Here is a 26,918-nt window from a genome sequence, read left to right on the forward strand (position 1 = left end):
GCCTCCACTCGTTTTTTACTGAGGTCTTTTAATGGGCACCTTGCAGAGGAGACTTGTTGCGTGCATTGGGGCTGGATGTGAACCCATGTGCTCAGATGGCCACGACCCTGTCCGCAGCCACCTACTAAATCGTACAAAGAAACGCTGACCCTTTTTTTCTCTTACACCTTTTTTTCATGTCTGTTTTTAATTCACAGTTGTTAAGTAAACAGCGTTCTGTTGGAGTGAATCACTTGAGCAGTGGTGGCGAGACGCCACTTCACATCGCTTGTCGACTGGGAAAGACTGATGTGGCCAAATCCCTGCTCCGTTGCCAAGCCAGTTGTAATATTGTTGGATCGCATGGTTATCCAATCCATACAGCCATGAAGTTCATCCAGGCTGGGTAAGGGCAAGAAATGTTTCAACCTCCTGCTCCTTATTCTTTTTCTTCCCTCAAGTGCTGTGGAAAATAATGTCACTGAAAATCTCTGCAGTTTAAGGCACTGGAACCGAGTGTCGTTACATGCGGGACGTTGAAGATTTCAAGATAACCTTGTTGGAGAATTAAACGTTTTCTTGCTCGTACCCATTGCCCATTGCTGTCATCAGCAATCAAAGATTTAAACTGAACAAAATTGTAACGCAACACTGCAAAATCTCATTGTGATTCAGCAGGAAAGGAGCATTGAGGTCAGGAGGGTTCTAGGTATATGCGCTGCTCATTGCGAAGCTAAATGATATCAGAGGAAGCATCAATAGGGACAGTCCCTTGGCTGCACTGAATTAGCAATGTTAAGGCATCAGGAAAGCGCTGAAGCTCCTGATTGCTATTGAACGAGTCTCGAAAAAGAGTTCACATAGTCGCTCGGTAATACAGTATTGCTGGAATAAAAGAGACATGCTGTTGAAGTTTTGTCTTGAACTCACCAGGACTAATGCAAGAATGTCAAATTTTAAAGGGAGCAACATGCAGTATAAATTGTTGCTTACGTTAAAATTTAGCATCGTCCCATCTGTTCTGATGCGCGCAAGATGGAAATCTTCAACAGTCTGTCTCTTTTAGATGCAATACTCAAGCAGGAAAGTGTGTGAATACATAGATACATAGAAGATAGGAGCAGGAGAGGCCTTTTGGCCCTTCGAGCCTGCTCCTCTATTCATCACGATCATGGTTGATCATCCACCTCAATAGCCTAATCCTGCTTTCTCCCCATAGTCTTTGATCCCATTCTCCCCAAGTGCTATATCCAGCCACCTCTTGAATATATTCAAGGTTTTAGCTTCAACTACTTCCTGTGGCAATGAATTCCACAGGCTCACCACTCTTTGTGTGAAGAAATGTCTCCTTATCTCTGTCCGAAATGGTTTACCCTGAATCCTCAGGCTGTGACCCCTGGTTCTGGACACACCTATCATTGGTAACATCTTCCCTGCATCTACCCTGTCCAGTCCTGTTAGAATTTTATAAGTCTCTATGAGATCCCCCCATATTCTTCTGAACTCCAGCAAGAACAATCCCAACCTAGTCAATCTCTCCTCATATGACAGTCCCGCCATCCCTGGAATCAGTCTGGTAAACCTTCGCTGCACTCCCTCGAGAGCAAGAACATCCTTCCTCAGAGAAGGAAACCAAAACTGCACGCAATACTCCAGGTGTGGTCTCACCAAGGCACTGTACAATTTCAGCAACACATCCCTGCTTTTATACTCGAAACCTCTTGCAATGAAGGCCAACATACCATTAGCCTTCTTTACCGCCTGCTGCACCTGCATGCTTACCTTCAGCGACTGGTGCACAAGGACGCCCAGGTCCCGCTGCACACTCCCCCCTCCCAATTTACAAACATTCAGGTAGTAGTCTGCCTTCCTGGTTTTGCTTCCAAAATGAATAACCTCACACTTATCCAAATTATACTGCATCTGCCATTGGTTTGCCCACACACCCAACCTGTCCAGATCTTGCTGTAGGATCCCTGCATCCTCGTCACAATTCACCCTCCCACCTAATTTGGTATCATCTGAAAACTTTGAGATGTTACATTTTGTTCCCTCATCCAAATCATTAATATATATTGTGAATAGCTGGGGTCCCAGTACCGATCCCTGTGGTGCCCCACTGGTTACTGCCTGCCAATTTGAAAAGGACTCATTAATCCCTACTCTTTGTTTCCTCTCTGCCAACCAGTTTTCCATCCACCTCAATACATTTCCCCCAATCCCATGCGCTTTAATTTTGCATAATAATCTCTTATGCGGGACTTTGTCAAACGCCTTCTTAAAGTCCAAATATACCACATCGACTGGCTCCCCCTTGTCGACTTTACTGGTTACCTCTTCAAAGAATTCCAACAGATTTGTCAAGCATGATTTTCCCTTCATAAATCCATGCTGACTCTGACTGACCCTGCCACTGCTTTCTAAATGGTCCGCTATAAAGTCTTTAATAATGGATTCAAGCATTTTCCCCACTACCGATGTTAGGCTTACTGGTCTATAATTCCCTGCTTTCTCTCTACCTCCCTTTTTGAATATCTGAGTGACGTGAGCTACCCTCCAATCTGCAGGGACAGTTCCAGAGTCTATAGAATCCTGGAAGATGACCACCAATGCCTCCACTATTTCCAGAGCCACCTCCTTAAGCACTCTGGGATGCAGATTCTCAGGCCCTGGGGATCTATTCGCCTTCAATCCCATCAGTTTTCCCAGCACCATTTCTCTACTAATGTTGATCTCCCTCAGTTCTTCCCTCTCACTAAACCTTTCATTCTCCAACATTTCTGAGATCTGATTTGTGTCCTCATTTGTGAAGACAGAACCAAAGTATATATTTAATTGCTCAGCCATTTCTCTGTCCCTTTTTATGCATTCCCCTGTTTCTGTCTGCAGTGGACCTACATTTCTCTTTACCAATCTCTTTCTCTTCACATATCTGTAGAAACTCTTAGTATCAGTCTTTATGTTCCCTGTAAGCTTCCTTTCGTATTGTACTTTCCCCTTCTTAATCAATCCCTTCATCCTTCTTTGCTGAATTCTAAACTGCCCCCAATCCTCAGACCTATTATTTTTCTTGGCCAATCTGTATGCTTCTTCCTTGGATCGGGTACTATTTCTAATTTCCTTTGTAAGCCATGGATTGGCCCTCTTAGCCCCTTTGCTTTTGTGCCAGACAGGAATGAACAGTTGCTGTAGTTCCTCCATGTGTTCCTTGAATGTTGTCTATCCTCTGTCATCCCTTTAAGTAACTCTCCCCAATCTATCAAGGCCAACTCACGCCTCATATCCTCATAGTTCCCTTTATTAAGATTCAGCACCCTAGTCTCCGAATCAACTACTTCACTCTAAAAACTTCTATCATGTTATGGTCGCTCATCCACAAGGGGTCTCGTACAGCCAGATTGGCAATAATTCCCTTCTCATTACACAGTACCCAGTCTAAGATGGGCTGCTCTCTAGTTGGTTCCTCCACATGTTGGTCAAGAAAACCATCCGGTATACACTCCAGGAATTCTGCCTCTACAGCATTGTGGGTAATTTGATTTGCCCAATCTATGTGAAGATTAAAATCACCCTTGATCACCAATATTCCCTTATCACATGCATCACTAATTTCTTGATAAATGCCATTGCCAACCTCACCAGTGCAGTTTGGGGGTCCATATATGACACCCACTAATGTTTTTTGTCCCTTGGTATTTCTCAACTCTACCCATACAGATTCCACATTGTCAGAGCTAATATCCTTTCTCACTATTGTGTTAATTTCCTCTTTAACCAGCAGTGCCACGCCACCACCTTTTCTTTTATGCCTGTCCTTCCTAAATACTGAGAACCCTGGGACATTCAGTTCCCATCCCTGTTCACCCTGCAGCCATGTCTCCGTAATCCCAATTATGTCATACCCATTTATATCTATCTGCGCGATTAGTTCATCCATTTTATTGCAAATGCTCCGTGCATTAAGGCACAGAGCCTTTAAGTTTGTCTTTTTCACAATGCTTGTCTTGCTCTCAATATTTTTCTCCACTGCCCTGTTTGACTTTTGTCCTTGGTTTCTCCACATATCACTTTTCTTATTCACTTTTCTACCTTTTGCTTTTGTCCTCCCTCTTTCTCTGACTCCTTGCATAGGTTCCCATCCCCCTGGCATTTTTAGGTTCCCATCCTCCTGGCATCCCCCTGGATGTCATGCTCTAGCACGGTTGCCCCGTCAACTATTGACCAGTCAGCTGACATTCAGTTTCAGGGTTCTCGTGTAAACATTACCACTTGGGGGTTGCAGCGGAGGGTGCCTGTGGAGCCACACTCTACCTTCTGGAGCGAATGGGAAAAAAAAGGGGGGGGGGGGGGGAGGTGAAAAGAATGCTCATTTTGGGCCACATTGCCGAGTCAAGGGATCCTCCATCTTCAGAAAACATTCCCTTCAATACTTGGATTGCTTTGTTATAAATCCCAATCGCTCTTACCACCTCAGTTGTAAATGTGTAAGCTAGTGGCATGTGTAATGCCAGCACCGGTCATCTTTCCTATTTGTTTCTCTCTAGGTGTGCTGAGGCCATCCTCGAAGCAGACCCAAATCAGATCCACACTGAAGATGCTCATTACGGAGGTACAGCCCTCCACTGGGCCAAGAAAGCAGATGTAATTTTTTTCTCTTTATTATCCAGCTCATAGGCTTATCCATCTGGGAGGTTGATACTCTGGAATCGTGATGATGCTCGGGTGGGTTATTGCCTCGATTGAACCGGGTAGTCCTGTTTTTGGCTGGCGTGGATCCATAATGGCATGCAATCGTGTTGGTTACGAGTCACAATTTTCAAACCTTTGCAGAGTTTGTGCACAGTACTTAGCTTACCATTGAAATACTCTGCGCCGTAGAAGAATATAAATCTGAATAGAGGTTATAAATGAGACTGGGGGGAGGGGGGGGGGGAGGTGGAGGGGACACACAACTTCACTGTTGAGTAGGGCACGCAGAGTCAGGAAATTCTTTGACTCCACAAACCTGACTTGGGAGAAATTGCACCGAACCACCGGATTTTCATATTGGAGTGGTGATGCTGGTAGGAAGGGGAGATGGGGAGGTTGCCGGGTGTGGGGCCCACTGTGGGGAGGTTGCCGGGTGTGGGGCCCACTGACCTTGGAAGCACTAGAGAGACAGCCACAGGAGCTGCCGGGCTCTACGTTGGGCTGGTTAAAAGGCCCCCATCAGCGCTCTGAGATTTTCTCCCACTTGTAAAGTAGCACCCCTTAATCCTCACCCCTCACACCTTCTCTCCCCATGCCCCATCCATGCCAACTTGAGCTTCCCACCCAACAACACAGCCCCTCATTTCCTCCATGGCAACCTATGCCCTACCACTTATCCCGATGGCCCTTTATGACCCCTATACCAACTTAGTGCCAACTCATGCCAACCCTGAGCCCCCCAACCACCACCCTTTGCCCTTACACCCTCCATGTCAACTCATCCAGTATCCACTGGAGGCAGGCCTCAGGAGCTATGCTGCGATGAAATAAAATAAACCTCTAGGTATCCGCTACAAACTTACTATATTGGAAAACACTCGGATGCAAAAATGATACAGTATATTTAAATCTCGTCAAGTACTTGATCTTTATAAAACAATTTACTCATAGCCCAACAGCTAAACTCTTTATGACCACTTGGAGTTATCAATCGAACTGCGGACTTACAGAACCCCCCCCCCCCCCCCCCCCCCCCCCAACCCACCCAGCTGCGATAATGATAGGTTGTGGAAGCAGTCCAACAGGCAACAATTAGTGAAATTGCAAGCACTGATTATTTTTTTTCAACTGCAGCTGTTTCTTCCCCACCCCCTCAAAATTTAAAGGCCAGGAAGTTTAAATAACTCAACAGCTCCAAGAACCTTATCACTTACAGCATATTTATGTCTACTGTTAACAGTCCCAAAGGCGCACCTGGCGTCTCCCAAAAGGGAATCTGACCTAAGTCTGCCAGGTTTAGACTTTTTCCTCACACATCTAAAGTCTGTGAGTCATGGTACAGGTTCATGGCACTACTTGGGGAGGAACAGGGCAATACCTCCGTGTCTGGACCAACATCGATCTGTCAATTAATGTTACGAAAGCAGATTATCTAGTCGACTATCGCATTGTTGTTTGTAGTACTTTGTTGTTGGTGAATTGGACACCTCATTTCTCTACAGCATCGACTACAATTCAAAATTACTTCATAGATTGTAAAGCACTTTGTAATGCCCTGAGGCTGTAGAAGCCTCTGTATAAGTGCAAGTTTTTCAACATGGAATTACAGTGCTATGTTGATTAAATCATTTCAGATGATCCAACTGCTGATTAACCACGGATGTGCTTTGAACTACCTGAGTAAAACTGGAGAAACAGCACTGCACATCATGGTGAAACGTGGGCGTTTTGAGTGTGCTATGGTTCTGTTAGTACATGGAGCAGATGCAAATGCAAAGGGAGAAAGTGGGAATACACCCCTTCATCTTGCCATGAAGGTCAGTACGATTTAATGTTGTATAGAAAAATCCACCAGCTTCCTAAGTCTTGGCTCATGCTCACCTATGTCTAGTCTCTCGAGCTTGTTGAGTAGGGTACTATTGCGAGAGAATCAGGTAAATGGAACGCTCCTCTGTATGGTTTCTGAGCGAGGACAGTTTAAGTGTGATCATGGGTTTCAGTGCAACCGTTATCTGGATAACTAAAAAACAAACTTTGCGAAGGCAAGATCAGCCTCTATAACCTTGCAGTGCTTAAACCCCATTTTCAGCCAACTGATCTCAGGATGGCATTAATTGCTGGTGTAGGAAGGCTAACCGTTCTGTTGTTTCAGCTGGAGAGGAAGGAGACTTTGTTAATAGACGCTCTACCAAGAATTGTGAATGTTTGGGCCGGCACAATGGTTAGCATGGCTGCCTCACAGCATCAGGGTCCAGGTTTCAATTCCGGCCTTATGGAGTTTGCACGTTCTCCCCGTGTCTGCGTGAGTTTCCTCCGGGTGCTGCGGTTTCCCTCCACAGTCCGAAGATGTACAGGTTAGGTGGATTGGCCGTGCGAAATTGCCCTCTGTGTCTAAAGGTTAGGTGGAGTTACGGTGTTGGGGGAGAATGAGCCTCAGTGGGGTGCTCTTTCAGAGGGTCGGTGCAGACCCGATGGGCCAAGTGGCGTCCTGCACTGTAAGAGATTGGTGCATCAGTATTCACCAAAGAGAAGGAATTGGTAGATGTTGAGTCTGGAGAAGGGGGTGTAGATAGCCTGGGTCACATTGTGATCCAAAAAGACGAGGTGTTGGGTGTCTTAAAAAATATTAAGGTCGATAAGTCCCCAGGGCCGGATGGGATCTACCCCAGAATACTGAAGGAGGCTGGAGAGGAAATTGCTGAGGCCTTGACAGAAATCTTTGGATCCTCGCTGTCTTCAGGGGATGTCCCGGAGGACTGGAGAATAGCCAATGTTGTTCCTCTGTTTAAGAAGGGTGGCAGGGATAATCCCGGGAACTACAGGCCGGTGAGCCTTACTTCAGTGGTAGGGAAATTACTGGAGAGAATTCTTCGAGACAGGATCTACTCCCATTTGGAAGCAAATGGACGTATTAGTGAGAGGCAGCACGGTTTTGTGAAGGGGAGGTCGTGTCTCACTAACTTGATAGAGTTTTTCGAGGAGGTCACTAAGATGATTGATGCAGGTAGGGCAGTAGATGTTGTCTATATGGACTTCAGTAAGGCCTTTGACAAGGTCCCTCATGGTAGACTGGTACAAAAGGTGAAGTCACACGGGATCAGGGGTGAACTGGCAAGGTGGATACAGAACTGGCTAGGCCATAGAAGGCAGAGGGTAGCAATGGAGGGATGCTTTTCTAATTGGAGGGCTGTGACCAGTGGTGTTCCACAGGGATCAGTGCTGGGACCTTTGCTCTTTGTAGTATATATAAATGATTTGGAGGAAAATGTAACTGGTCTGATTAGTAAGTTTGCAGACGACACAAAGGTTGGTGGAATTGCGGATAGCGATGAGGACTGTCTGAGGATACAGCAGGATTTAGATTGTCTGGAGACTTGGGCGGAGAGATGGCAGATGGAGTTTAACCTGGACAAATGTGAGGTAATGCATTTTGGAAGGGCTAATGCAGGTAGGGAATATACAGTGAATGGTAGAACCCTCAAGAGTATTGAAAGTCAAAGAGATCTAGGAGTACAGGTCCACAGATCACTGAAAGGGGCTACACAGGTGGAGAAGGTAGTCAAGAAGGCATACGGCATGCTTGCCTTCATTGGCCGGGGCATTGAGTATAAGAATTGGCAAGTCATGTTGCAGCTGTATAGAACCTTAGTTAGGCCACACTTGGAGTATAGTGTTCAATTCTGGTCGCCACACTACCAGAAGGATGTGGAGGCTTTAGAGAGGGTGCAGAAGAGATTTACCAGAATGTTGCCTGGTATGGAGGGCATAAGCTATGAGGAGCGATTGAATAAACTCGGTTTGTTCTCACTGGAACGAAGGAGGTTGAGGGGCGACCTGATAGAGGTATACAAAATTATGAGGGGCATAGACAGAGTGGATAGTCAGAGGCTTTTCCCCAGGGTAGAGGGGTCAATTACTAGGGGGCATAGGTTTAAGGTGAGAGGGGCAAAGTTTAGAGTAGATGTACGAGGCAAGTTTTTTACGCAGAGGGTAGTGGGTGCCTGGAACTCACTACCGGAGGAGGTAGTGGAGGCAGGGACGATAGGGACATTTAAGGGGCATCTTGACAAATATATGAATAGGATGGGAATAGAAGGATACGGACCCAGGAAGTGTAGAAGATTGTAGTTTAGTCGGGCAGTATGGTCGGCACGGGCTTGGAGGGCCGAAGGGCCTGTTCCTGTGCTGTACATTTCTTTGTTCTTTGTTCTTTGATTCCATGATTTATCTCTCCATTTCTCGTAAAATCACTTACTTACACATGCTGGGGCACTGCTGGATTGACACTGGCTCCCCTTCAGTGCCAACTATTCATTTGCTGGGTTAAATTGCGAGTGATGGCAGGCTGTTTAACCATAGCCGGCATTGGATGTTGCAGTCACGCAGTATTTCTCTATCCTTCCATTTGAAGTTTTAATTTTTCTTTCCCTCCTTCCTAGCCCAGGAACATTCAGCAGAGCTGTAGCTCCTCCTAACACTCTCCACATTAACATTGTGAACACCCTAGTCGATGCAGCTAAACATCACACTGAGCAGTGCAGGCACCTACAAAGCTATTCAAGAGTGGGAGCGATATGTTGGTTTTTTTTTTAAATTGGCCTTTGGCAAGGCACTGAAGGAGGATTTCTTTTAAAGAAAGACTAGGTAAAGTTAAGCCCTTGAAATATACTTTGACTAGAGTCAGTAATATAACTTTCTGATGTTGCAGCTCGATAACCTGGATCTCATCAAGGCTCTGATCGTATTTGGCGCGGATGTGAAATCACCCAATGAATTTGGCGAGACACCTGGTTTAATTGCTGCTCGGCACAGCAAAGGTGGGGAAATCGATAACCTGTTAAGATTTAGCTGTAGGATGCTAGGGAAGGAATGGTGTGATCACTAACTTGCCTTGGCTTAGTCTTTAGCCAATAATTTAGGACGTAAAAGATTTTGACTCTGCCCTCCCTGAATTGGGGCGGCACGGTAGCACAATGGTTAGCATTGTTGCTTCACAGCACGGGGACCTGGGTTCGATTCCCGGCTTTGGTCACTGTGCGGAGTCTGCACGTTCTCCCCGTGTCCTGCGTGGGTTTCCTCCGGTTTCCTCCCACAAGTCTCGAAAGACGTGCTTGTTAGGTGAATTGGACATTCTGAATTCTCCCTCAGTGTACCCGAACAGGCGCCGGAATGTGGCGACAAGGGGCTTTTCACAGCAACTTCATTGAAGTGTTAATGTAAGCCTACTTGTGACAATAAATATTATATAAAAAACAACCAACTGAAGTTTAAACAGAAGTACTTCACAGTGAACCCCGACAATGTTTTTATCCTCTGGAGGGGCAGCACGGTAGCCTTGTGGATAGCACAATTGCTTCACAGCTCCAGGGTCCCAGGTTCGATTCCAGCTTGGGTCACTGTCTGCGGAGTCTGCACATCCTCCCCCTGTGTGCGTGGGTTTCCTCCGGGTGCTCCGGTTTCCTCCCACAGTCCAAAGATGTGCAGGTTAGATGGATTGGCCATGATAAATTGCCCTTAGTGTCCAAAATTGCCCTTAGTGTTGGTTGGGGTTACTGGGTTATGGGGATAGGGTGGCGGTGTTGGCCTTGGGTAGGGTGCTCTTTCCAAGAGCCGGAGCAGGCTCGATGGGCCGAATGGCCTCCTTCTGCACTGTAAAATCTATATGTTTCTTTGCAAAGATTCCCGTTGTTTACAACTTAAGTCAACATTTTTTTTCGAACCTTCCAACCCCCACTAAATTGGACAGCGAGTGGGTGTTTGGAGAATGTTATAAGGTGTGAAAAATACTCTTAACCCAGAGGGCAGCTACTGCATGGTCAGATTTCAAGATGTACAAATCCCTTTTTTCTCCGTTGACTGCAACCGGAAGGTTAAATGTGGCCTGCTCTGAGACTTCACTCATGCCTGTCTGGTATGAGACAGACAAAAGGGGCCAAAAAAAACGAGTTATTCATTATTTATTTGTTTTTGTGACGGTGTGCAGTGCTGGAGCATTTATTCCCCATCCCTTGTTGCCCGGAGAAGATGATGATTGGTTTCTTCCCAAGTCGTTGAGTCCTTCTGCCGATGGTGCACCTGTATAATGTTAGGTTGGAAAGTCAAAGGTGTTCATTGTGAAGGAGTAGCAGCAGTATATGGCCAAGGTTTCCTTTTTGGGAAGCTATGTGGCTTCTGCTCGATGCCTCCCCAATAATAATAATAACCTTTTATTGTCACAAGTATGAAGTTACTGTGAAAAGCCCCCAGTCACCACATTCCGGCGCCTGTTCAGGTAAGTTGATACGGGAATTGAACTGCTGGTCTTGTTCTGCATCACAAACCAGCTGTCTAGCCCTGAGCTAAACCAGCCCATAATAACACGGCGGCTGAGATCAGAGATGAAGGGGTGGGCCTTTTGGGTTTGCACTCGAGTCTTCTGAGCCATTGCACGTTTGAAACATCGAAAAATAGATAATAGGAGCAGGCCATTCGCCCCATCGAGCCTGCTCCGTCATTCGTTTTTTGCGTTGTAAATAAATCGAATGGTGTGAATGTGTATCCACATGGACGCTGCTCTAGGGCCTTATCCTTGTGTATATGATTTCAAAAAAATGTAAACGTTTTCCTAGGCAGTAGAGGTACGGGAAATGGGGAGAGTTTTACGTGGGGCTGCTTTCTGTATTGCGGAGTTATGTATAACGCATGGTATACTGTGTGATAGCAGGTGCTTGACCGTGTCTGACTGAATAAGTGTACTATAACCAGAGCATGCTGCATGAGACGTTATGATGCATTGATTTCAACTGGTGACCAGGTCATGTCACTGATTGCTATTGCTGTCCCAGAGCTGATTTACAAATACAAGAATTAAAGTTATTTTCTTTTATACAACGGTTAGAATTAGACTCTCTTCCAACACTTTTAACTGTGGATCACTGACATCCAGCAGTTTCAATAAACCAGATCTGTCTACATGGTGAAACTTACAATCTTAAATGTGAAGTGAAAGGTATAGTTTATTGCAGGACTGCCGATTACTCTTTCTTTAGTATACCGCTTCAGAAATTAACTCTGATTGGCCACTATGTTCTCCTGTTCACTTAGCAGGGTGATACATTTAGCACAGTCTATATTGTTCAGGCTGAAACTTAACAGTCACACCTTACTCCACAAAATATAAAAGCAGGGCTGGTAGAAACCTGAAATAAAAACAGAAAATGCTGGGAATATTTGGCAGGTTAGGGCAGCATCTGTGGAGAGAAACAGAGTCAACATATCGGGTTTGCAAGCTTTCATTGGAAATGTAATAGATTTGAGCCAGTGAAAGTGGGAAGAGTAGGAAAAAACCCAAAAGGAAAGTAATAGGGCGGCGGGCAGGAGAGATTAAATGACAAAGGGTTTTAATGTTGCAAATGTTGCAAGACAAAGAAAATGGTAACGGAACAAGTAAGGAAACAAAAGGTGTGTCTAGAAGAGGTGTGAATGGCAGGATAGCCGCCACCTGGATGCAAAGTGAGAAAACGAGAGGAGGCAGCAAAGGAAACAAACAAGCAAAGAAACATGAAAAAAATCGGAGCAGGGGTTATGATCTAAATTTACTTGAGTCCAGAAAAGTGGAACGTGCCCTGTCGAATAATCAAGTGCTTTTCTCAAATTTGCTTTTGAGCTACACTGGAACACTGTAGCAGGCGGAGGTCAGAGTGGGAACAAGGTGGAAAGTTAAAATGACTTACTCAAACTTAACTCAAAGGTAAAGTAGTAACCAGAAGTGGAATCGCAGATCTAAAAGCTAGTAGCACGAGACTTGCTCCATAACCTGTGTTGAACCTGTGCCCTGAAACTTTGGAAGTTTATTCCAACAGTTTCTGAAAGAGCAAAAGTCCACTTCATCGTCTCGAAGTGGAAAAAGTTAGCACAGCGAACTAAATTCCTCTGGGAATAAATTATCTGTGATTTCCTTTTAAAAAAATAAATTTAGAGTTTCCAATTCATTTTTTTTTCAATTAAGGGACAATTTAGCGTGGCCAATCCACCTACCCTGCACATCTTTGGGTTGTGGGTGTGAAACCCACTCAAACACGGGGGAGAATGTGCAAACTCCACACGGACGGTAACCCAGAGCCGGGATCGAACCTGGGACCTCGGCACCGTGAGGCAGCAGTGCTAACCACTGCGCCACCGTGCTGCACTATTATCTGTGATTTCCAAAAGACAACTTTCAACCATCCAAGAACAAACAACTGAACAGATTGTGGAAAACTGAGATAAAAAATGGAAAGTGCCGGATCCACTTGTCCGATCAGGCAACACCCGTGGAGAGAGAAACAGCTAACATATCATGCTAATAATCTTTCTTCAGAGCTGGAAGTTTCTCGGGATTAACAACTTTTCTACATGTAGAGAGCAAGGGAGCAGGAAGAGAACAAAAGTGGAGGCGGGCTGGTGCGATTGAATGACAAAAGGAATGGCGAAGGCAGAAAAGGGTGAAAATGAAAAGAGTAATCGAATATGGGTCCAGAGCGAGTGTAAATAGTTGAAGCAAGGGGGAGGCAAACTTGAAAGATCGGGCAAAGCAAAGGTTCTTTTGACCTGGAATTTGGAAGAGTAAGATTGGTTAGACCCCTAGCGATGTGACCCACCTTGCCTGCTGTGTACTACTTGGGGATCCTCTCTCCAAACACCAGCACTTCGTTTTATATTCAGCAATCAGAATATTATTTATTTGAGAGCAGAAATGATTAAGCAGAGTTCTAGCTTATTGGAGAGTCTATTGACAATCAGAAAAAAGATGTGATTCTGTGTCCTTTATGAGAAATTGGCATTTACAGGGAGTGAGACGGTAAGATTTAACTCTCCCACTAGTGAGTGTAGCACACCCTGGATTTGTGGGATTATAGAGCACCCTAAATATTCCTAATATCTTGCCCCCCCCCCCCACTCCTGAGTTTGTCGGATTATAGAGCGCCCTAAATATTCCTAATATCTTGCACCCCCACTCTTTAGCACAGGGCTAAATTGCTGGCTTTGAAAGCAGACCAAGGCAGGCCAGCAGCACGGTTCGATTCCCGTATCAGCCTCCCCGAACAGGCACCGGAATGTTGCGACTAGGTTTTCACAGTAACTTCATTTGAAGCATACTTGTGACAATAAGCGATTTTCATTTCATTTCATTTTTCATTTTCTTGAGTTTGCAGGATTGTAGAGCGCCCTAAATATTCCTAGTGCCGCCCCCCCCCCCCCCAAACAATACTCACACATCTCAACATCATCCAGGACAAAGCAGCATACTTGATCAGCACCCCATCCCCTACTTTAAATAATAAAATGTATTAGTGTCACAAGTAGGCTTACATTAACTCTGCAATGAAGTTACTGTGAAAATCCCTGAGTCGCCACACTCCGGCGCCTGTTCAGGTACACTGAGGGAGAATTCAGAATGTCCAGTTCACCTAACAAAGATCCCCCTAACACCAATGCAAGGTGGCAGCAGTGTATATTATCTATAGGATACACTTCACCAACTTGCCAAGGCTCCTCTATCAGCACCTTCCAAAGCTGTGACCTCTACAATCTAGTAGGACATGGGCAGCCGAGGTTAGGAAACACCACCACTCCCAGGTTCCCCTCTTGAGTGATGCGTCATCTTGAACTTTGAACTATATCGCTGCTCTTTCACTGTCGCTGGGTCAAAAACCTTGAGCTCCCTTCCTTGCAGCACTGTGGATGTACCCACACCACACATGGACTGCAGCTGCTCAAGTAGGCGGCTCACCACCATCTTTTCAAAGGAAGTTATGGATGGCAACAAATATTGTCAGCATCACTGATATCCTATGAATCAATACATTTTTAAAAAATGCATGCATTAATGTTTCTAAAACATTCAGGGCTGATGTGATTTGATTCCAGCTGTCGGCAGTGACATCAGCGCCATCTTTGTTAGGAGGATGTAATTTCAGTGAGTCACGATAAATGCCGACGGAGAGATTTATATTGGGGAAAAGAGGTCAACATTCAGTTTGTAAAAATGAGAGTTTCAATCGATTATGTAGATGCTGTCATGATCCCATGCTTGGAGTACATGTGTACTTTACCACAGACAGTGGGATGTAGCTTGTTCCTGATCTGTCTCCCACCACCATCCCCCGCCGCCCTCACGGCTCCCCCGAAAACAGTAAACTCTGATTTTTCAGAAATGCGGTAACCGGGACCTGGTTTCTGAGTGGAAGCCAGGTTACTCGCCCAATTGAGAGGGAGGTGGAAGTTTCCCCATGCCGATCCTATGCAGTTCCCAATGACTTGCATAAGGACGCGCTCAGCAAATGCCTTGGAGCTGTGCAGCCTTCCCTACTTGGCCACTGGTGACGTGGGAGCAGCAGCGTAACTAACCCAGACAGTTTCGGAGTTGTTGCCAGCGAACCAACAGCTTGGGAAGCTGTGCTGAAAAGACATCCAGGTTTGGGAAAGGTCGGCGAGAGGCGTTTCAAAAAGAAAATCTTTCTCTGATTAGCCAGCACTGCTGAAAATATGCAGTGCAGAATAGTTTTAAGTAAATTTGCATGACTCGATTCGTATGCCAGAGTGAAAAGTAGCAAAAATATTACAGAAATCAACCGGGTGTTAAATAAAGAAGCTATACCTGACAAACCTGCCTCAGCCAGGTGAAATTCTCCTTCCTTTCTTTCCCCCCTCCCCACCCTTGTTAAAAGGAGGTGGAGGAGAAGAGGAGGTTCAAGTTTCTTAAAGTGAAAGTCTCAGCCTTGAGAAAGAGACACAAACGGTCATCTCATGTGTAGCATTTTGGTTTGAAACTTTGCAATTTTTGATGGTGTTTGAAAAGTGCATTGATAAATAACATTTAAGCCTGCATGTAGTAGATGTGTTTCTGTTTGGTTCATAATTAAAATCATGCTTTGCCTGTTTATGTCCCGGTACTAACTGTTTGATGCCTTCGAAGGCAATAACCGGAAGGTGATGCTGAGCCTACTGTATAGTATAGGGGCTGAACGCTGTTATCCGCCTTCTCCTGACTCCCCCATACCGTCACCCGTCCACACTGCAAGATCACTCCCAGTGAAAACCAACCACGGATTAGGTAACCTCAGCCATTGGCTCCCTTTTGTTGCATCCTTGCTTCTGTAACCTGGATTCCTGTCCTGCTTTGCGGAGAGGGGCCAGGGTGGGCGAAGGGCTCTTTTTCCGAAGTAAATGTTTTGTCAGAAGTATTGCAGGCTAAGCTACTGCGCCTTTCCTCTGTCTTCATTTTTCCTGATTCTTATTGCTGCTTTTAATTATTTCTGAATCATTCTGAAGTTTAAATTTCTAAAGTTGATTATATATGAGTGGCAATCCTCGCATTGGCGTTACTGGGTTATGGGGATAGGGTGGATGTGTGGGCTTTGGTAGGGTGCTCTTTCCAAAGGCAGGTGCAGACTCGATGGGCCAAATGGCCTCCTTCTGCACTGTAAATTCCCTGATTAACACCTGCAGAGAGGTGATTGTGAGATGAGCTATGGGGAGATGTTTGCTGTATGGGTTCTTAAATTCTTGTACAAAATGAACAAGGCCCTTAATTTTTGTTTACTGATCTTTTAAACTCAAAAAACAACAGCAATCGGAGACTATGCAGAGTCACCATTTCAAAACATCTCTTTCTCAAAATACTCGATGTGAGTACAGTTTGTACTCCAGGCAAGGCTTCCTATTAGTTCCCACTCGGAGTTGAGAAAGGATGAGTGCGCCATCTTCTTGAATTGGTGGTCGCGTCTTATTACAACTGAGTGGCTTGCTGGACTACATTGGCGGGATTGGAGTCACACAAAAATTAGAACGCAGGGCCCCTTCTCAAATGGACATTAATAACCAGTGAGGCCTTTAGCACAACTCAACAGCTCATGGTCACTGAACTGATCTGTCTCCTTCTAAGTTTTAAATTGAATTCACATCTTGATACTGCCATGGTGTGGGGTTTGAACTCGTGTTCTCTAGATTATTAACCCAAACCTCTCAAGTACTAACCCACTAACGATCTGCTACAATGCCGTGGCCCTAATCAAATAACAAAACCTATTGTAAAACCTGATGGTGGTGTGGGAGTTTGCCCTGTGAGTGGATGGGCAGAGCACCTTATGGCAACCAAGAAAAGTGCCTTCTGTTTTCAGGATTTGAGGATATCATCGGGATTGCCACTGTTATCGGGTCCTTATCAAAAGGGATGGACGCTGTAGACGGTGATGGATATATGCGCCAGAGGTGAGAAAGTGAATTGAATGGACGTGAATGTGGTTTCCCCATTTTTTGGGGGGGACGGGTTGGAATGTGTGAAGGGAGTTAGTTGTTCAATTTAAGATAGATAGTTTTTTGAAAGATAGATAGTTTTTTGAAGAATAAAGGGATTAAGGGTTATGGTGTTCGGGCCGGAAGGTGGAGCTGAGTCCACAAAAGATCAGCCATGATCTCATTGAATGGTGGAGCAGGCTCGAGGGGCCAGATGGCCTACTCCTGCTCCTAGTTCTTATGTTCTAATTGCACGGTGCTCGTTTTCAGCCACGATCGTCTACTGTGCCTGGACGGGGGTGGAATTCGAGGTCTTGTCCTAATTCAGCTGCTCATTGCCATCGAGCAGACTGCTGGCCAACCCATCAGGGAGCTCTTCGATTGGATATCGGGCACCAGCACCGGCGGAATTCTGGCCCTCGCTATCGTACATGGTAAGTACTCTACAAAGTGGACATGTTTGAACCAGGATTTGAACCCGTGGGGTGGGAGGGTGGGGTAAAGGAGTATCAGTTGGACATGAGGGGTATTTGGGATGGGAAAATATCTAACGTGTGTGTTTCTTGTACGATATCCTTATGAATGTCAGGTGGCCCTGTGCTTAGTTTTTTAAAAATTTAAAGTACCCAATTTTATTTTTCCAATTAAGTGGCAATTTAGCGAGGCCAATCCACCTAACCTGCACATCTTTGGGTTGTGGGGGTGAAACCCACGCAAACACGGGGAGAATGTGCAAACTCCACACGTACAGTGACCTGGGGCCCGGTTCGAACCCCGGTCCTCGGCACCGTGAGGCAGCAGTGCTAACCACTGCGCCACCGTGCGGCCCCGCTTATTTTGATTTCGACATCGGAACATAGGAATTAGGAGCAGAAGTGGGCAATTCAGCCCTTGGAGCATGTTCCGCCATTCAGTCAGATCATGGCTGATCTCCTGGTCTCAAAGCCACCTCCCTACCTGTTCCCCATATCCCTGTAACCCGTTTTTAAAATCAGAAATAGGGGTGTGAAATTCAAGGTGACACTGATTTTTAAAAAAACTTAGTAAACTTAAAAAAAAAAATTCAAAAAAATCTTGTACTCATTTCTATCCCAGCGGCTATCCAGGTAGTTTCTGTCCCCTTCAGTTAAATTAGTGCAGTGTTATGTTATTTTTCACCCTCCTTCTGCGTTTGTTGGGGCATGCACTAATTGCAGCCAAAAGGGTGATTGGCAGACCTACTGCCAGGCCCTATCAATACCATGCTATAACTAGTTGCACCGACCATAGCGCATCTCCTTGCATGGTATTTTGGGGTTGATATTCACCTCGTTTGGGCCAGACTTGACGTTGCTGAGGGAGCTCACAACCTGACCAGTTCAATTACTGACATCTGTATTTGTTTATCAGTGTGTGGCGAGACTCCTGTCCCTCCACAGGAAGCATGCATTCCGTACCAAAGTCGGTACTTATTTGGGGGCAGGAGAAAGCGTTGCCTAGTTTTCAGAAGCAGTGTTTTTTGATGTGCTGTCCCCATTGAGAAAATTCAAACAATGTTTTAAGTTGCCCACATTTAAATCTTGGTTCTCTCTTTCCTTCCAAAGCTAGTCACAAAGGTGTATTGTGTAATCCTCACGGGATTAATTCAGTTTTTCAACCATCTCTTGTAAAATTAGTTTTTTTGCAGTTTCTGGGTAATTATGTACAAACAAGTCTTGGCTTCCTGATGGCTGGGTGGGGAAAATGCATAGTCTGCCCTGGCCGTGGACAACCAGCTGGTCTTGATTTGGTCCCAGGTCTGCCCACCTTGGGTAATTTCAGTACAGAATAGAATCTCCCTGCTTTCTTCTGTAATCTTGGCATTGAACACGAAGGGCCCCAACTTTGATTGGCATACCGCATTAAGTTAGTTAACTTCAGCTGAGGCAATGTTGGGTGACTAGTTAGCTCACTATCCTTGGGCAAGGGAAAACTGGTCAGGATTTCCCTCTCCTGATCGGGGGGGGGGGGGGGGGGGGGGGGGCGGGGGGGGCAGGGGGGGCAGAGCATTAGCTTAGAAGGTGTAATAACTGAAGGGGAAATAGGGAACTAAAATAAGAGAACAACATCACCCTCAGGCAGAGCAAAAAAGGTGACAAGTGTGAGAAGGGAAGTGGTCAATGCAGGACTGAGGGTGTTGTACCTAAATGCGCGCAGTATACGGAACAAGGTAAATGAGCTTGTTGCGCACATTGAAATTGACTGGTATGATGCTGTGTGCATCTCAGAGACGTGACTGCAAGGGGATCAGGGCTGGGATCTAAATATACAAGGATATGTATCCTATCGAAAGGACAGGCAGATGGGCAAAGGGGCGGGGTTACATTGTTACTAAGGAATGAAGTTAAATTAATAGCAAGGAGCGATACAGGATCGGAAGGCATAGAATCTCTGTGGGTAGAGTTGAGGAATTGCAAAAGTAAAAAGACCCTGATGTGAGTTATGTACAGGCCTCCTAGCAGTAGTCCGGATGTGGGGCAGAAAATAAATCAAGAGATAGAAAAGGCAGTTAAAAAAGGCAATATTACAATAATCATGGGGGACTTCAATATGCAGGTGAACTGGGAAAATCAGGTTGGTAGTGGATCCCAAGAAATGGAATTTGTGGAATGTCTAAGAGATGTTTTTTTGGAGCAGCTTGTGACAGAGCCTACTAGGAAACGGGCAATTCTGGATTTGGTGATGTGTAATGAGGCAGGCTTGATTAGGGAACTTAAGGTGACGGAACCCTTGGGGAGCAGTGACCACAATATGATAGACTTTACCCTGCAGTTTGAGAGGGAGAAGCTGCAATCAGATGTAACGGTATTGCAATTAAATAAGGGTAACTACAAAGACATGAGGGAGGAGCTGGCCAGAGTTGATTAGAGAAGGAGCCCAGAAGGGAAGACAGTGGAACAGCAATGGCAGGAGTTTTTGGTGGTTATTAGGGAGGCACAACAGAAATTCATCTCAAGGAGGAGGAAACATGCTAAGGGGAGGACAAGCCATCCATGGCTGACAAGGGATGTCAACGATAGCATAAAAATAAAAAAAAAGCATACAAAGTGGCGTGGATTAGTGGGAAAGCCAGAGGATTGGGAAACCTTTAAAAGTGTGCAGAGGACAACTAAAAAAGTAATAAGGGGGGAGAAGATGAAATATGAGTGCAAGCTAGCTAGTAATATAAAAAAAGAAAGGAAGAGTTTTTTTCAATATATAGAAGGTAAGAGAGAGGGAAAAATAGACATTGGACCACGGTAGCACAGTGGTTAGCACAGTTGCTTCACAGCTCCAGGGTCCCAGGTTTGATTCCCGGCTTGGGTCACTGTCTGCGCGGAGTCTGCATGTTCTCCCCGTGGGTGGGTTTCCTCCGGGTGCTCTGGTTTCCTCTCACAGTCCAAAGATGTGCAGGTTAGGTGGATTGGCGATGATAAATTGCCCTTCGTGTCAAAAAGGTTTGGTGGGGTTACGGGGATAGGGTGGAGGCATAGGCTTAAGTGGGGTGCTCTTTCCTAAGAGCCGGTGCAGACTCGATGGGCCAAATGGCTTCCTTCCGCATTGAAAATTGTATGTATATGTACGACCACTGGAAAATGAGGCTGGAGAAAGAGTAATAGGAAACAAAGAAATGGCAGAGGAACTGAATAGTTACTTTGCATCTGTCTTCACGGTGGAAGATACCAGAGCTCCAGGAGAATTAGGGGGCAGAGGTGAGTGCAGTGGCCATCACTAAGGAGAAGGTTCTGGGGAAACTGAAAGGTCTGAAGGTGGATAAATCACCTGGACCGCATGGACAACACCCCAGGGCTCTAAAAGAGATAGCTGAGGAGATTGTGGAGGCATTGGTGGTGATCTTTCAGGAATCACTGGAGGCAGGAAGGGTCCCAGAGGACTGGAAAGTGGCTAATGTACCACCACTGTTTAAGAAGGGAGTGAGGTCGAAGACGGGAAATTATAGGCCGGTTAGCCTGACTTGGGTCATTGGTAAGATTTTAGAGTCCATTATTAAAGATGAGATCGCAAAGTACTTGGAAGTGCGTGGTAAAATAGGACTGAGTCAGCACGGCTTTGTCAAGGGGAGGTCATGTCTGACAAATCTGTTAGAGTTCTTTAAGGAGGTAACAAGGAAGTTAGGCAAAGGAGAACCAGTGGACGTGATTTATTTAGATTTCCAGAAGGCCTTTGACAAGGTGCCGCATAGGTGCCTGTTAAATAAGTTACGAGCCCATGCTGTTAAGGGTAAGATCCTGGCATGGATAGAGGATTGGCTGACTGGCAGAAGGCAGAGAGTGGGGATAAAGGGGTCTTTTTCACGATGGTAGGCGGTGACTAGTGGTGTGCCTCAGGGATTGGTGATGGAACCACAACTTTTCACAATATGCACTAATGATCTGGAAGAAGAAACTGAAGGCACTGTTGCTAGGTTTTCAGATCATACAAAGATCTGTAGAGGGACAGATAGTATTGAGGAAGCAGGGGGAGCTGAAGAAGGATTTGGACAGGCTAGGAGAGTGGGCAAAGAAGTGGCAGATGGAATACAATGTGGAAAAGTGTGAGGTTAGACACTTTGGAAGGAGGCATATAGACTATTTTCTAAATGAGGAAATGCTTAGGAAATCAGAAGCACAAAGGGACTTGGGAGTCCTTGTTCAAGATTCTCTTCAGGTTCATGCAGGTTCAGTCGGCAGTTAGGAAGGCAAATGCAATGTTAGCATTCATGTCGAGATGGCTAGAATACAAGAGCAGGGATGTATTTCTGAGGCTGTATAAGGGTCTAGCCAGACACCATTTGGAGTACTGTGAGCAGCTTTGGGCCCCGTATCCAAGGAAGGATGTGCTGGCCTTGGTAAGGGTCCAGAGGGGGTTCACAAGAATGATCCCTGGATTAAAGAGCTTCTCGCATGAGGAATGGTTGAGGACTCTGGGTCTGAACTCGTTGAAGTTTAGAAGGATGAGGGGGATCTTATTGAAACTTACAGGATACTGCAAGGCATGGATAGAATGGGCGTGGAAAAGATGTTTCCACTTGTTAGAAAAACTAGAACCAGAGGACAGAATCTCAGACTAAAGGGACAATCCTTTAAAACAGAGATGAGGAATTTTTTCAGCCAGAGGGCGGTGAATCTGTGGAACTCTTTGCCGCAGAAGGCTGTGGAGGCCAAATCACTGAGTATCTTTAAGACAGAGATGGATAGGTTCATGATTAATAAGGGGATCAGGGGATTTGGGGAGAAGGCAGGAGAATGGGGATGAGAAAAATATCAGCTATGATTGAATGGTGGAGCAGACCGGATGGGCCGAGTGGCCTTATTCTGCTCCTATGTCTTATGGTCTTAAATGTGCGTGCAGAGACGCCAGAGGGGAAAGAAGACCTGCAACCCCAATCTGCACCTCTGCTACCAGGGGAAGAGCCTAAGCACTTATACACAATTATTGTTTAAATCAGCAGTTGCTTAATAATATTTCCCAGTGAATAAATAGTCAAAACTGGAAGATAACTCAAAACTAACTTTGCAAGGAATGAATGCACCTCAAATTACATTTGTGAATCGATGATGATCTGCAAGCAGTACTGTAATCTACGTGAAGGAGAGGCACCATGCACCCGAATAGTTTGAGTCCAATAAGTTTCCTTTATTTTTTTGGGTGGAAGAAATCCTTTGCTATTATTTTACCAGTTTTTTTCTCGCCGCTGTTTTTATGCCGAGGGTGTTGTCTGTTTGGAAATGTGGTTCCATGAGTGGGGCAGCACGGTAGCAGAGTGGTTAGCACAGTTGCTTCACAGCTCCAGGGTCCCAGGTTCGATTCCCGGCTTGGGTCACTGTCTGTGGAGGCTGCACGTTCTCCTCGTGTCTGCGTGGGTTTCTTCCAAGTGCTCTGGTTTCCTCCCACATTCCAAAGATGTGCGGGTTAGAGGGATTGGTCATGCTAAATTGCCCTTAGTGTCCAAAAAAAGGTTAATTGGGGTTACTAGGTTAAGGGATGGGGTGGAGGAGGTGTGTGCTCGAGTGGGGAGCTCTTTCCAAGGGCTGGTGCTGACTCAATGGGCCGAATGGCTTCCTTCTGCACTGTAAATTCTATGAGCTTGAATTGTGCCATTATTACTGTGGTTCTATGATCACCGATCATTGCCCGGTACCTTGTTAACATTCCTTGGACACAGATTTCCCTCTAATACTACGATCAAAAGATTTTGGAAGCGATTAGCTGGCCAGTCAGCCTCAATGGAGAGAATGAGTGAGTTAATGTTTCAAGTTGTCAGTACGTCTGTCTCCGTGCTAACTTCAGTGTGGACTATCCCAATTTTCGCGACACATGCTTTGCTCGAGGCACCCGCTATAGGATATCGCTTTCCTCTCAATCGCAGGCAAATCCATGCAGTATCTGCGTTGCCTGTATTTCCGGATGAAAGATGAAGTGTTTAAAGGATCCAGACCATTTTCCTCAGCTCCGCTCGAGGAGTTTCTGAAGAAGGAGTTTGGGGAAAACACCAAAATGACTGATGTCACCAAACCAAAGTGAGTTACTGATTTTACAATGACGATGAAAGCTCGTTACCGGTTATGTTTTCCCATCTGTTTGATTTTCCTCCTGTTACTTTGCTGCATATTAAATACAGGTTGAGTATCGCTTTTCCAAAATTCGGAAAGCTCTGAAATCCGCACTTTTTCAGTGTCGGCTGTTCCTAGCACTGTGACCCGTTCCTGTGGCCGAACACCCGTGCGTGCGTATCCTTCCAATTGACAGCATGGGTTTGTTGGATCGAAAGAGTTATACCTGGCACCTGATTCCCTGTCGGGAGAGAAGCCGCGCAACCCTGTCAGACGCCACACCGACCGGTGACTCCGAGCAGTGTCCGAGGGTCTTTGCAGTTTAGCATTCCAAAATACGGAACATTCCGGAATCCGAGACACTCTCGGTCCCGAGCATATCGAATAATGGATACTCCATCTATTTTACAATCTAACCTAGACTTGCAACCAATCCCAATGCTATATTATATTAAATTCCCTCTTCAATTTTTAGAATATAAGTGAACCATCTTGGCGGATATCATAGTTTTCAAATAGTATGTCTGTTACTTTGTTTGATATCGTTGCAGCCAGTGGTGGATAGGTAAGGGCAACTCAAATGGAAAATGCGAACTTGTTTAAAGCTTGCATAAAGATGGGTCTTCAGTGACGGCTCAGTGGGTTGCACTCTCTAGCAGTTTAGTCAGAAAGTTACCAGTTCAAGTGTCACTCCAGAGTACTAAATGTAGACTGATACTCCAGTGTAGTACTGAGAGAGCGCTTTTGTGTCGGAGATGTCAGGCACGATGTACCGGCCTCATTATGTCCGATTTGGTCATGCGGCGAGGCTGTTGAATCTCGCGAAAGGTCTCTCGTGAGATTCGTGACGCTTGAGATGTCTCGCGAGATTCATCCGAACCTCGCAAGACGTCGCGATCTGGATCTCGCCCTCGCTGGGTGGCAGCCTGGCACCTTGGCACGGCCAGCCTGGCACCTTGGCACGGCCAGCCTGGCCCCTTGGCACAGCCAGCCTGACACTTTGGCACTGTCACCCTAGCAGGTATGGAAGGGGCTTCATAAAGTCTGGCAGTACGGTTGAGTGGGGGTCCTGAAAGGGGGATGGGGCCTGAAAAGGGTGGGTCCTCAGCAACTCCATAGCAGGATGTCCTCACTTGCAGGGGGGGGGGGGTGGTGACATTACCCATGGATGTGGGATGCGGGGGACCCTCAAGCTCACTTAGAGATCGGGGCACGGTTTCAAAATGGCGGCCTGATCTCTGAGGAGCCGATCTCATTGACAAGTTCAGCTCACCAGTGTTGAAAAATTTCTAAGTGTGGGCTTGACCGGGGATAAACTCCCCAAGGCCTTAAAAATGACTTGTGAGGTTGAATAGCGGTGTGGACTCACCCAGAAAGCCATTGAGAAACACCCCGCCAAACTCACCCAAAACAACACTTGGAAATTGTTTGGTTGAATCGCATCCGTCATCTTTTAGATGAGATGCTAAACCGAGGCCCCATTTTCCCTCTCAGGTGGACTTAAAAGATTATTTTAGCAAACTTCTCCCTGGTATCCCGGCCAATACTTATCCCTCAAATAGCATCATTAGAAACAAATCATTCGGTCATCATCACATTTTTGTTTGTGGGATCTTGCTGTGCTCTAATTAGTTGCCACATTTCTTTCGTTACAAGAAAGACTAAAGTGCTTCATTGTCTGTAAAGCACTTTGGGAAGCTATGGGGTTCTGAAAGGTGTTAAATAAATGCAAAACTTTATCCTTTTCTATATTATCCACTGTATTGGGTGGGGAATCTTTTACACTTGAAGCATTTTAACTCGATGCAAAAATATATTATCCATTAAAGCATTGTTATTTGAAATTTTGATTTTTGTGAAAGTAGAAGCTGGAAGTTTATTTTTTGTCCTCCATCATTCTGCATATTGCACCCCCCCCCACTGACCCACCTCTGCCCACAGAGTCATGGTGACTGGAACTCTTGCCGATCGGCATCCTGGAGAACTTCACCTGTTCCGCAACTACAGCCCACCGGAGTCGCGATATGATCCACCCTACATGCAGACAGCGGAGTTCCAGGCTCTCACCCAACCTAAAGGTAAACAGAAAGTGTGTCAGCGCCCGGCCCACAAGAGGTGCCATTGAAAAGCTTGTGTTATCCTGACGCCTGGGAATCAGGAAAGCTCGCAATTAAAAAATAAATAAATTCATTCAGAGGAGGCCAATATTAGACCATAAGACCATAAGACATAGGAGCGGAAGTAAGGCCACTCGGCCCATCGAGTCCACTCCACCATTCAATCTTGGCTGATTTCAACTCCATTTACCCGCTCTCTCTCCATAGCCCTTAATTCCTCGAGAAATCAAGAATTTATCAACTTCTGCCTTAAAGACACTCAACGTCCCGGCCTCCACCGCCCTCTGTGGCAATGAATTCCACAGACCCACCACTCTCTGGCTGAAGAAATTTCTCCTCATCTCTGTTCTAAAGTGACTTCCTTTTATTCTAAGGCTGTGCCCTCGGGTCCTAGTCTCCCCTGCTAATGGAAACAACTTCCCTACATCCACCCTATCTAAGCCATTCATTATCTTGTAAGTTTCTATTAGATCTCCCCTCAACCTCCTAAACTCCAATGAATATAATCCCAGGATCCTCAGACGTTCATCGCATGTTAGGCCTACCATTCCTGGGATCATCCGTGTGAATCTCCGCTGGACCCGCTCCAGTGCCAGTATGTCCTTCCTGAGGCGTGGGGCCCAAAATTGCTCACAGTATTCTAAATGGGGCCTAACTAATGCTTTATAAAGCTTCAGAAGTACATCCCTGCTTTTATATTCCAAGCCTCTTGAGATGAATGGCAACATTGCATTTGCTTTCTTAATTACGGACTCAACCTGCAAGTTTACCTTGAGAGAATCCTGGACTAGGACTCCCAAGTCCCTTTGCACTTCAGCATTATGAATTTTGTCACCGTTTAGAAAATAGTCCATGCCTCTATTATTTTTTCCAAAGTGCAAGACCTCGCACTTGCCCACGTTGAATTTTATCAGCCATTTCTTGGACCACTCTCCTAAACTGTCTAAATCTTTCTGCAGCTCACACCCCCCTAATTTCCCTTGAAAAGGTGGTGCAGAGCTCCCCTTTTTGAATACAGGTGAGTGGCTTGCTAGATCGTTTTGGAGAACAGTTAAGAATCTGGTAATTCGCGGGCAACACGGTGGCGCAGTGGGTTAGCCCTGATGTCTCACTGCACCGAGGTCCCAGGTTCAATCCCGGTTCTGGGTCACTGTCCGTGTGGAGTTTGCACATTCCCGCCGTGTTTGTGTGGGTTTCGCCCCCACAACCCAAAGATGTGCAGGGTAGGTGGATTGGCTGCGCTAAATTGCCCCTTAATTGGAAAAATTATTTGGGTACTCTAAATTTATTTTTAAAAAGCGTCAGGTAAATTGCTAAGCGTCTGGAG

At 45.7% G+C, this 26,918-nt stretch overlaps 1 protein-coding gene across 5 annotated transcripts in view; it reads left to right on the forward strand.

Moving 5' to 3' along the window:
* Positions 1–26,918, forward strand: part of pla2g6 (phospholipase A2, group VI (cytosolic, calcium-independent)) — a 104,519-nt gene that overhangs the window by 66,477 nt on the left and 11,124 nt on the right. For 4 of the 5 annotated variants that reach the window (XM_072492174.1, XM_072492178.1, XM_072492176.1 and 1 more), the window contains 9 exons: positions 198–385; positions 4,524–4,620; positions 6,303–6,485; positions 9,377–9,485; positions 15,605–15,742; positions 16,809–16,899; positions 17,194–17,357; positions 23,291–23,441; positions 25,416–25,552. In XM_072492174.1, coding sequence (XP_072348275.1) covers positions 198–385; positions 4,524–4,620; positions 6,303–6,485; positions 9,377–9,485; positions 15,605–15,742; positions 16,809–16,899; positions 17,194–17,357; positions 23,291–23,441; positions 25,416–25,552 — 1,258 coding nt within the window. The remainder of the gene's footprint in view (positions 1–197; positions 386–4,523; positions 4,621–6,302; positions 6,486–9,376; positions 9,486–15,604; positions 15,743–16,808; positions 16,900–17,193; positions 17,358–23,290; positions 23,442–25,415; positions 25,553–26,918) is intronic. The other variant, XM_072492175.1, reaches the window with a different exon arrangement.

Source organism: Scyliorhinus torazame, chromosome 29, assembly GCF_047496885.1.
Source record: "Scyliorhinus torazame isolate Kashiwa2021f chromosome 29, sScyTor2.1, whole genome shotgun sequence".
Classification (NCBI taxonomy): Eukaryota; Metazoa; Chordata; class Chondrichthyes; order Carcharhiniformes; family Scyliorhinidae; genus Scyliorhinus; species Scyliorhinus torazame.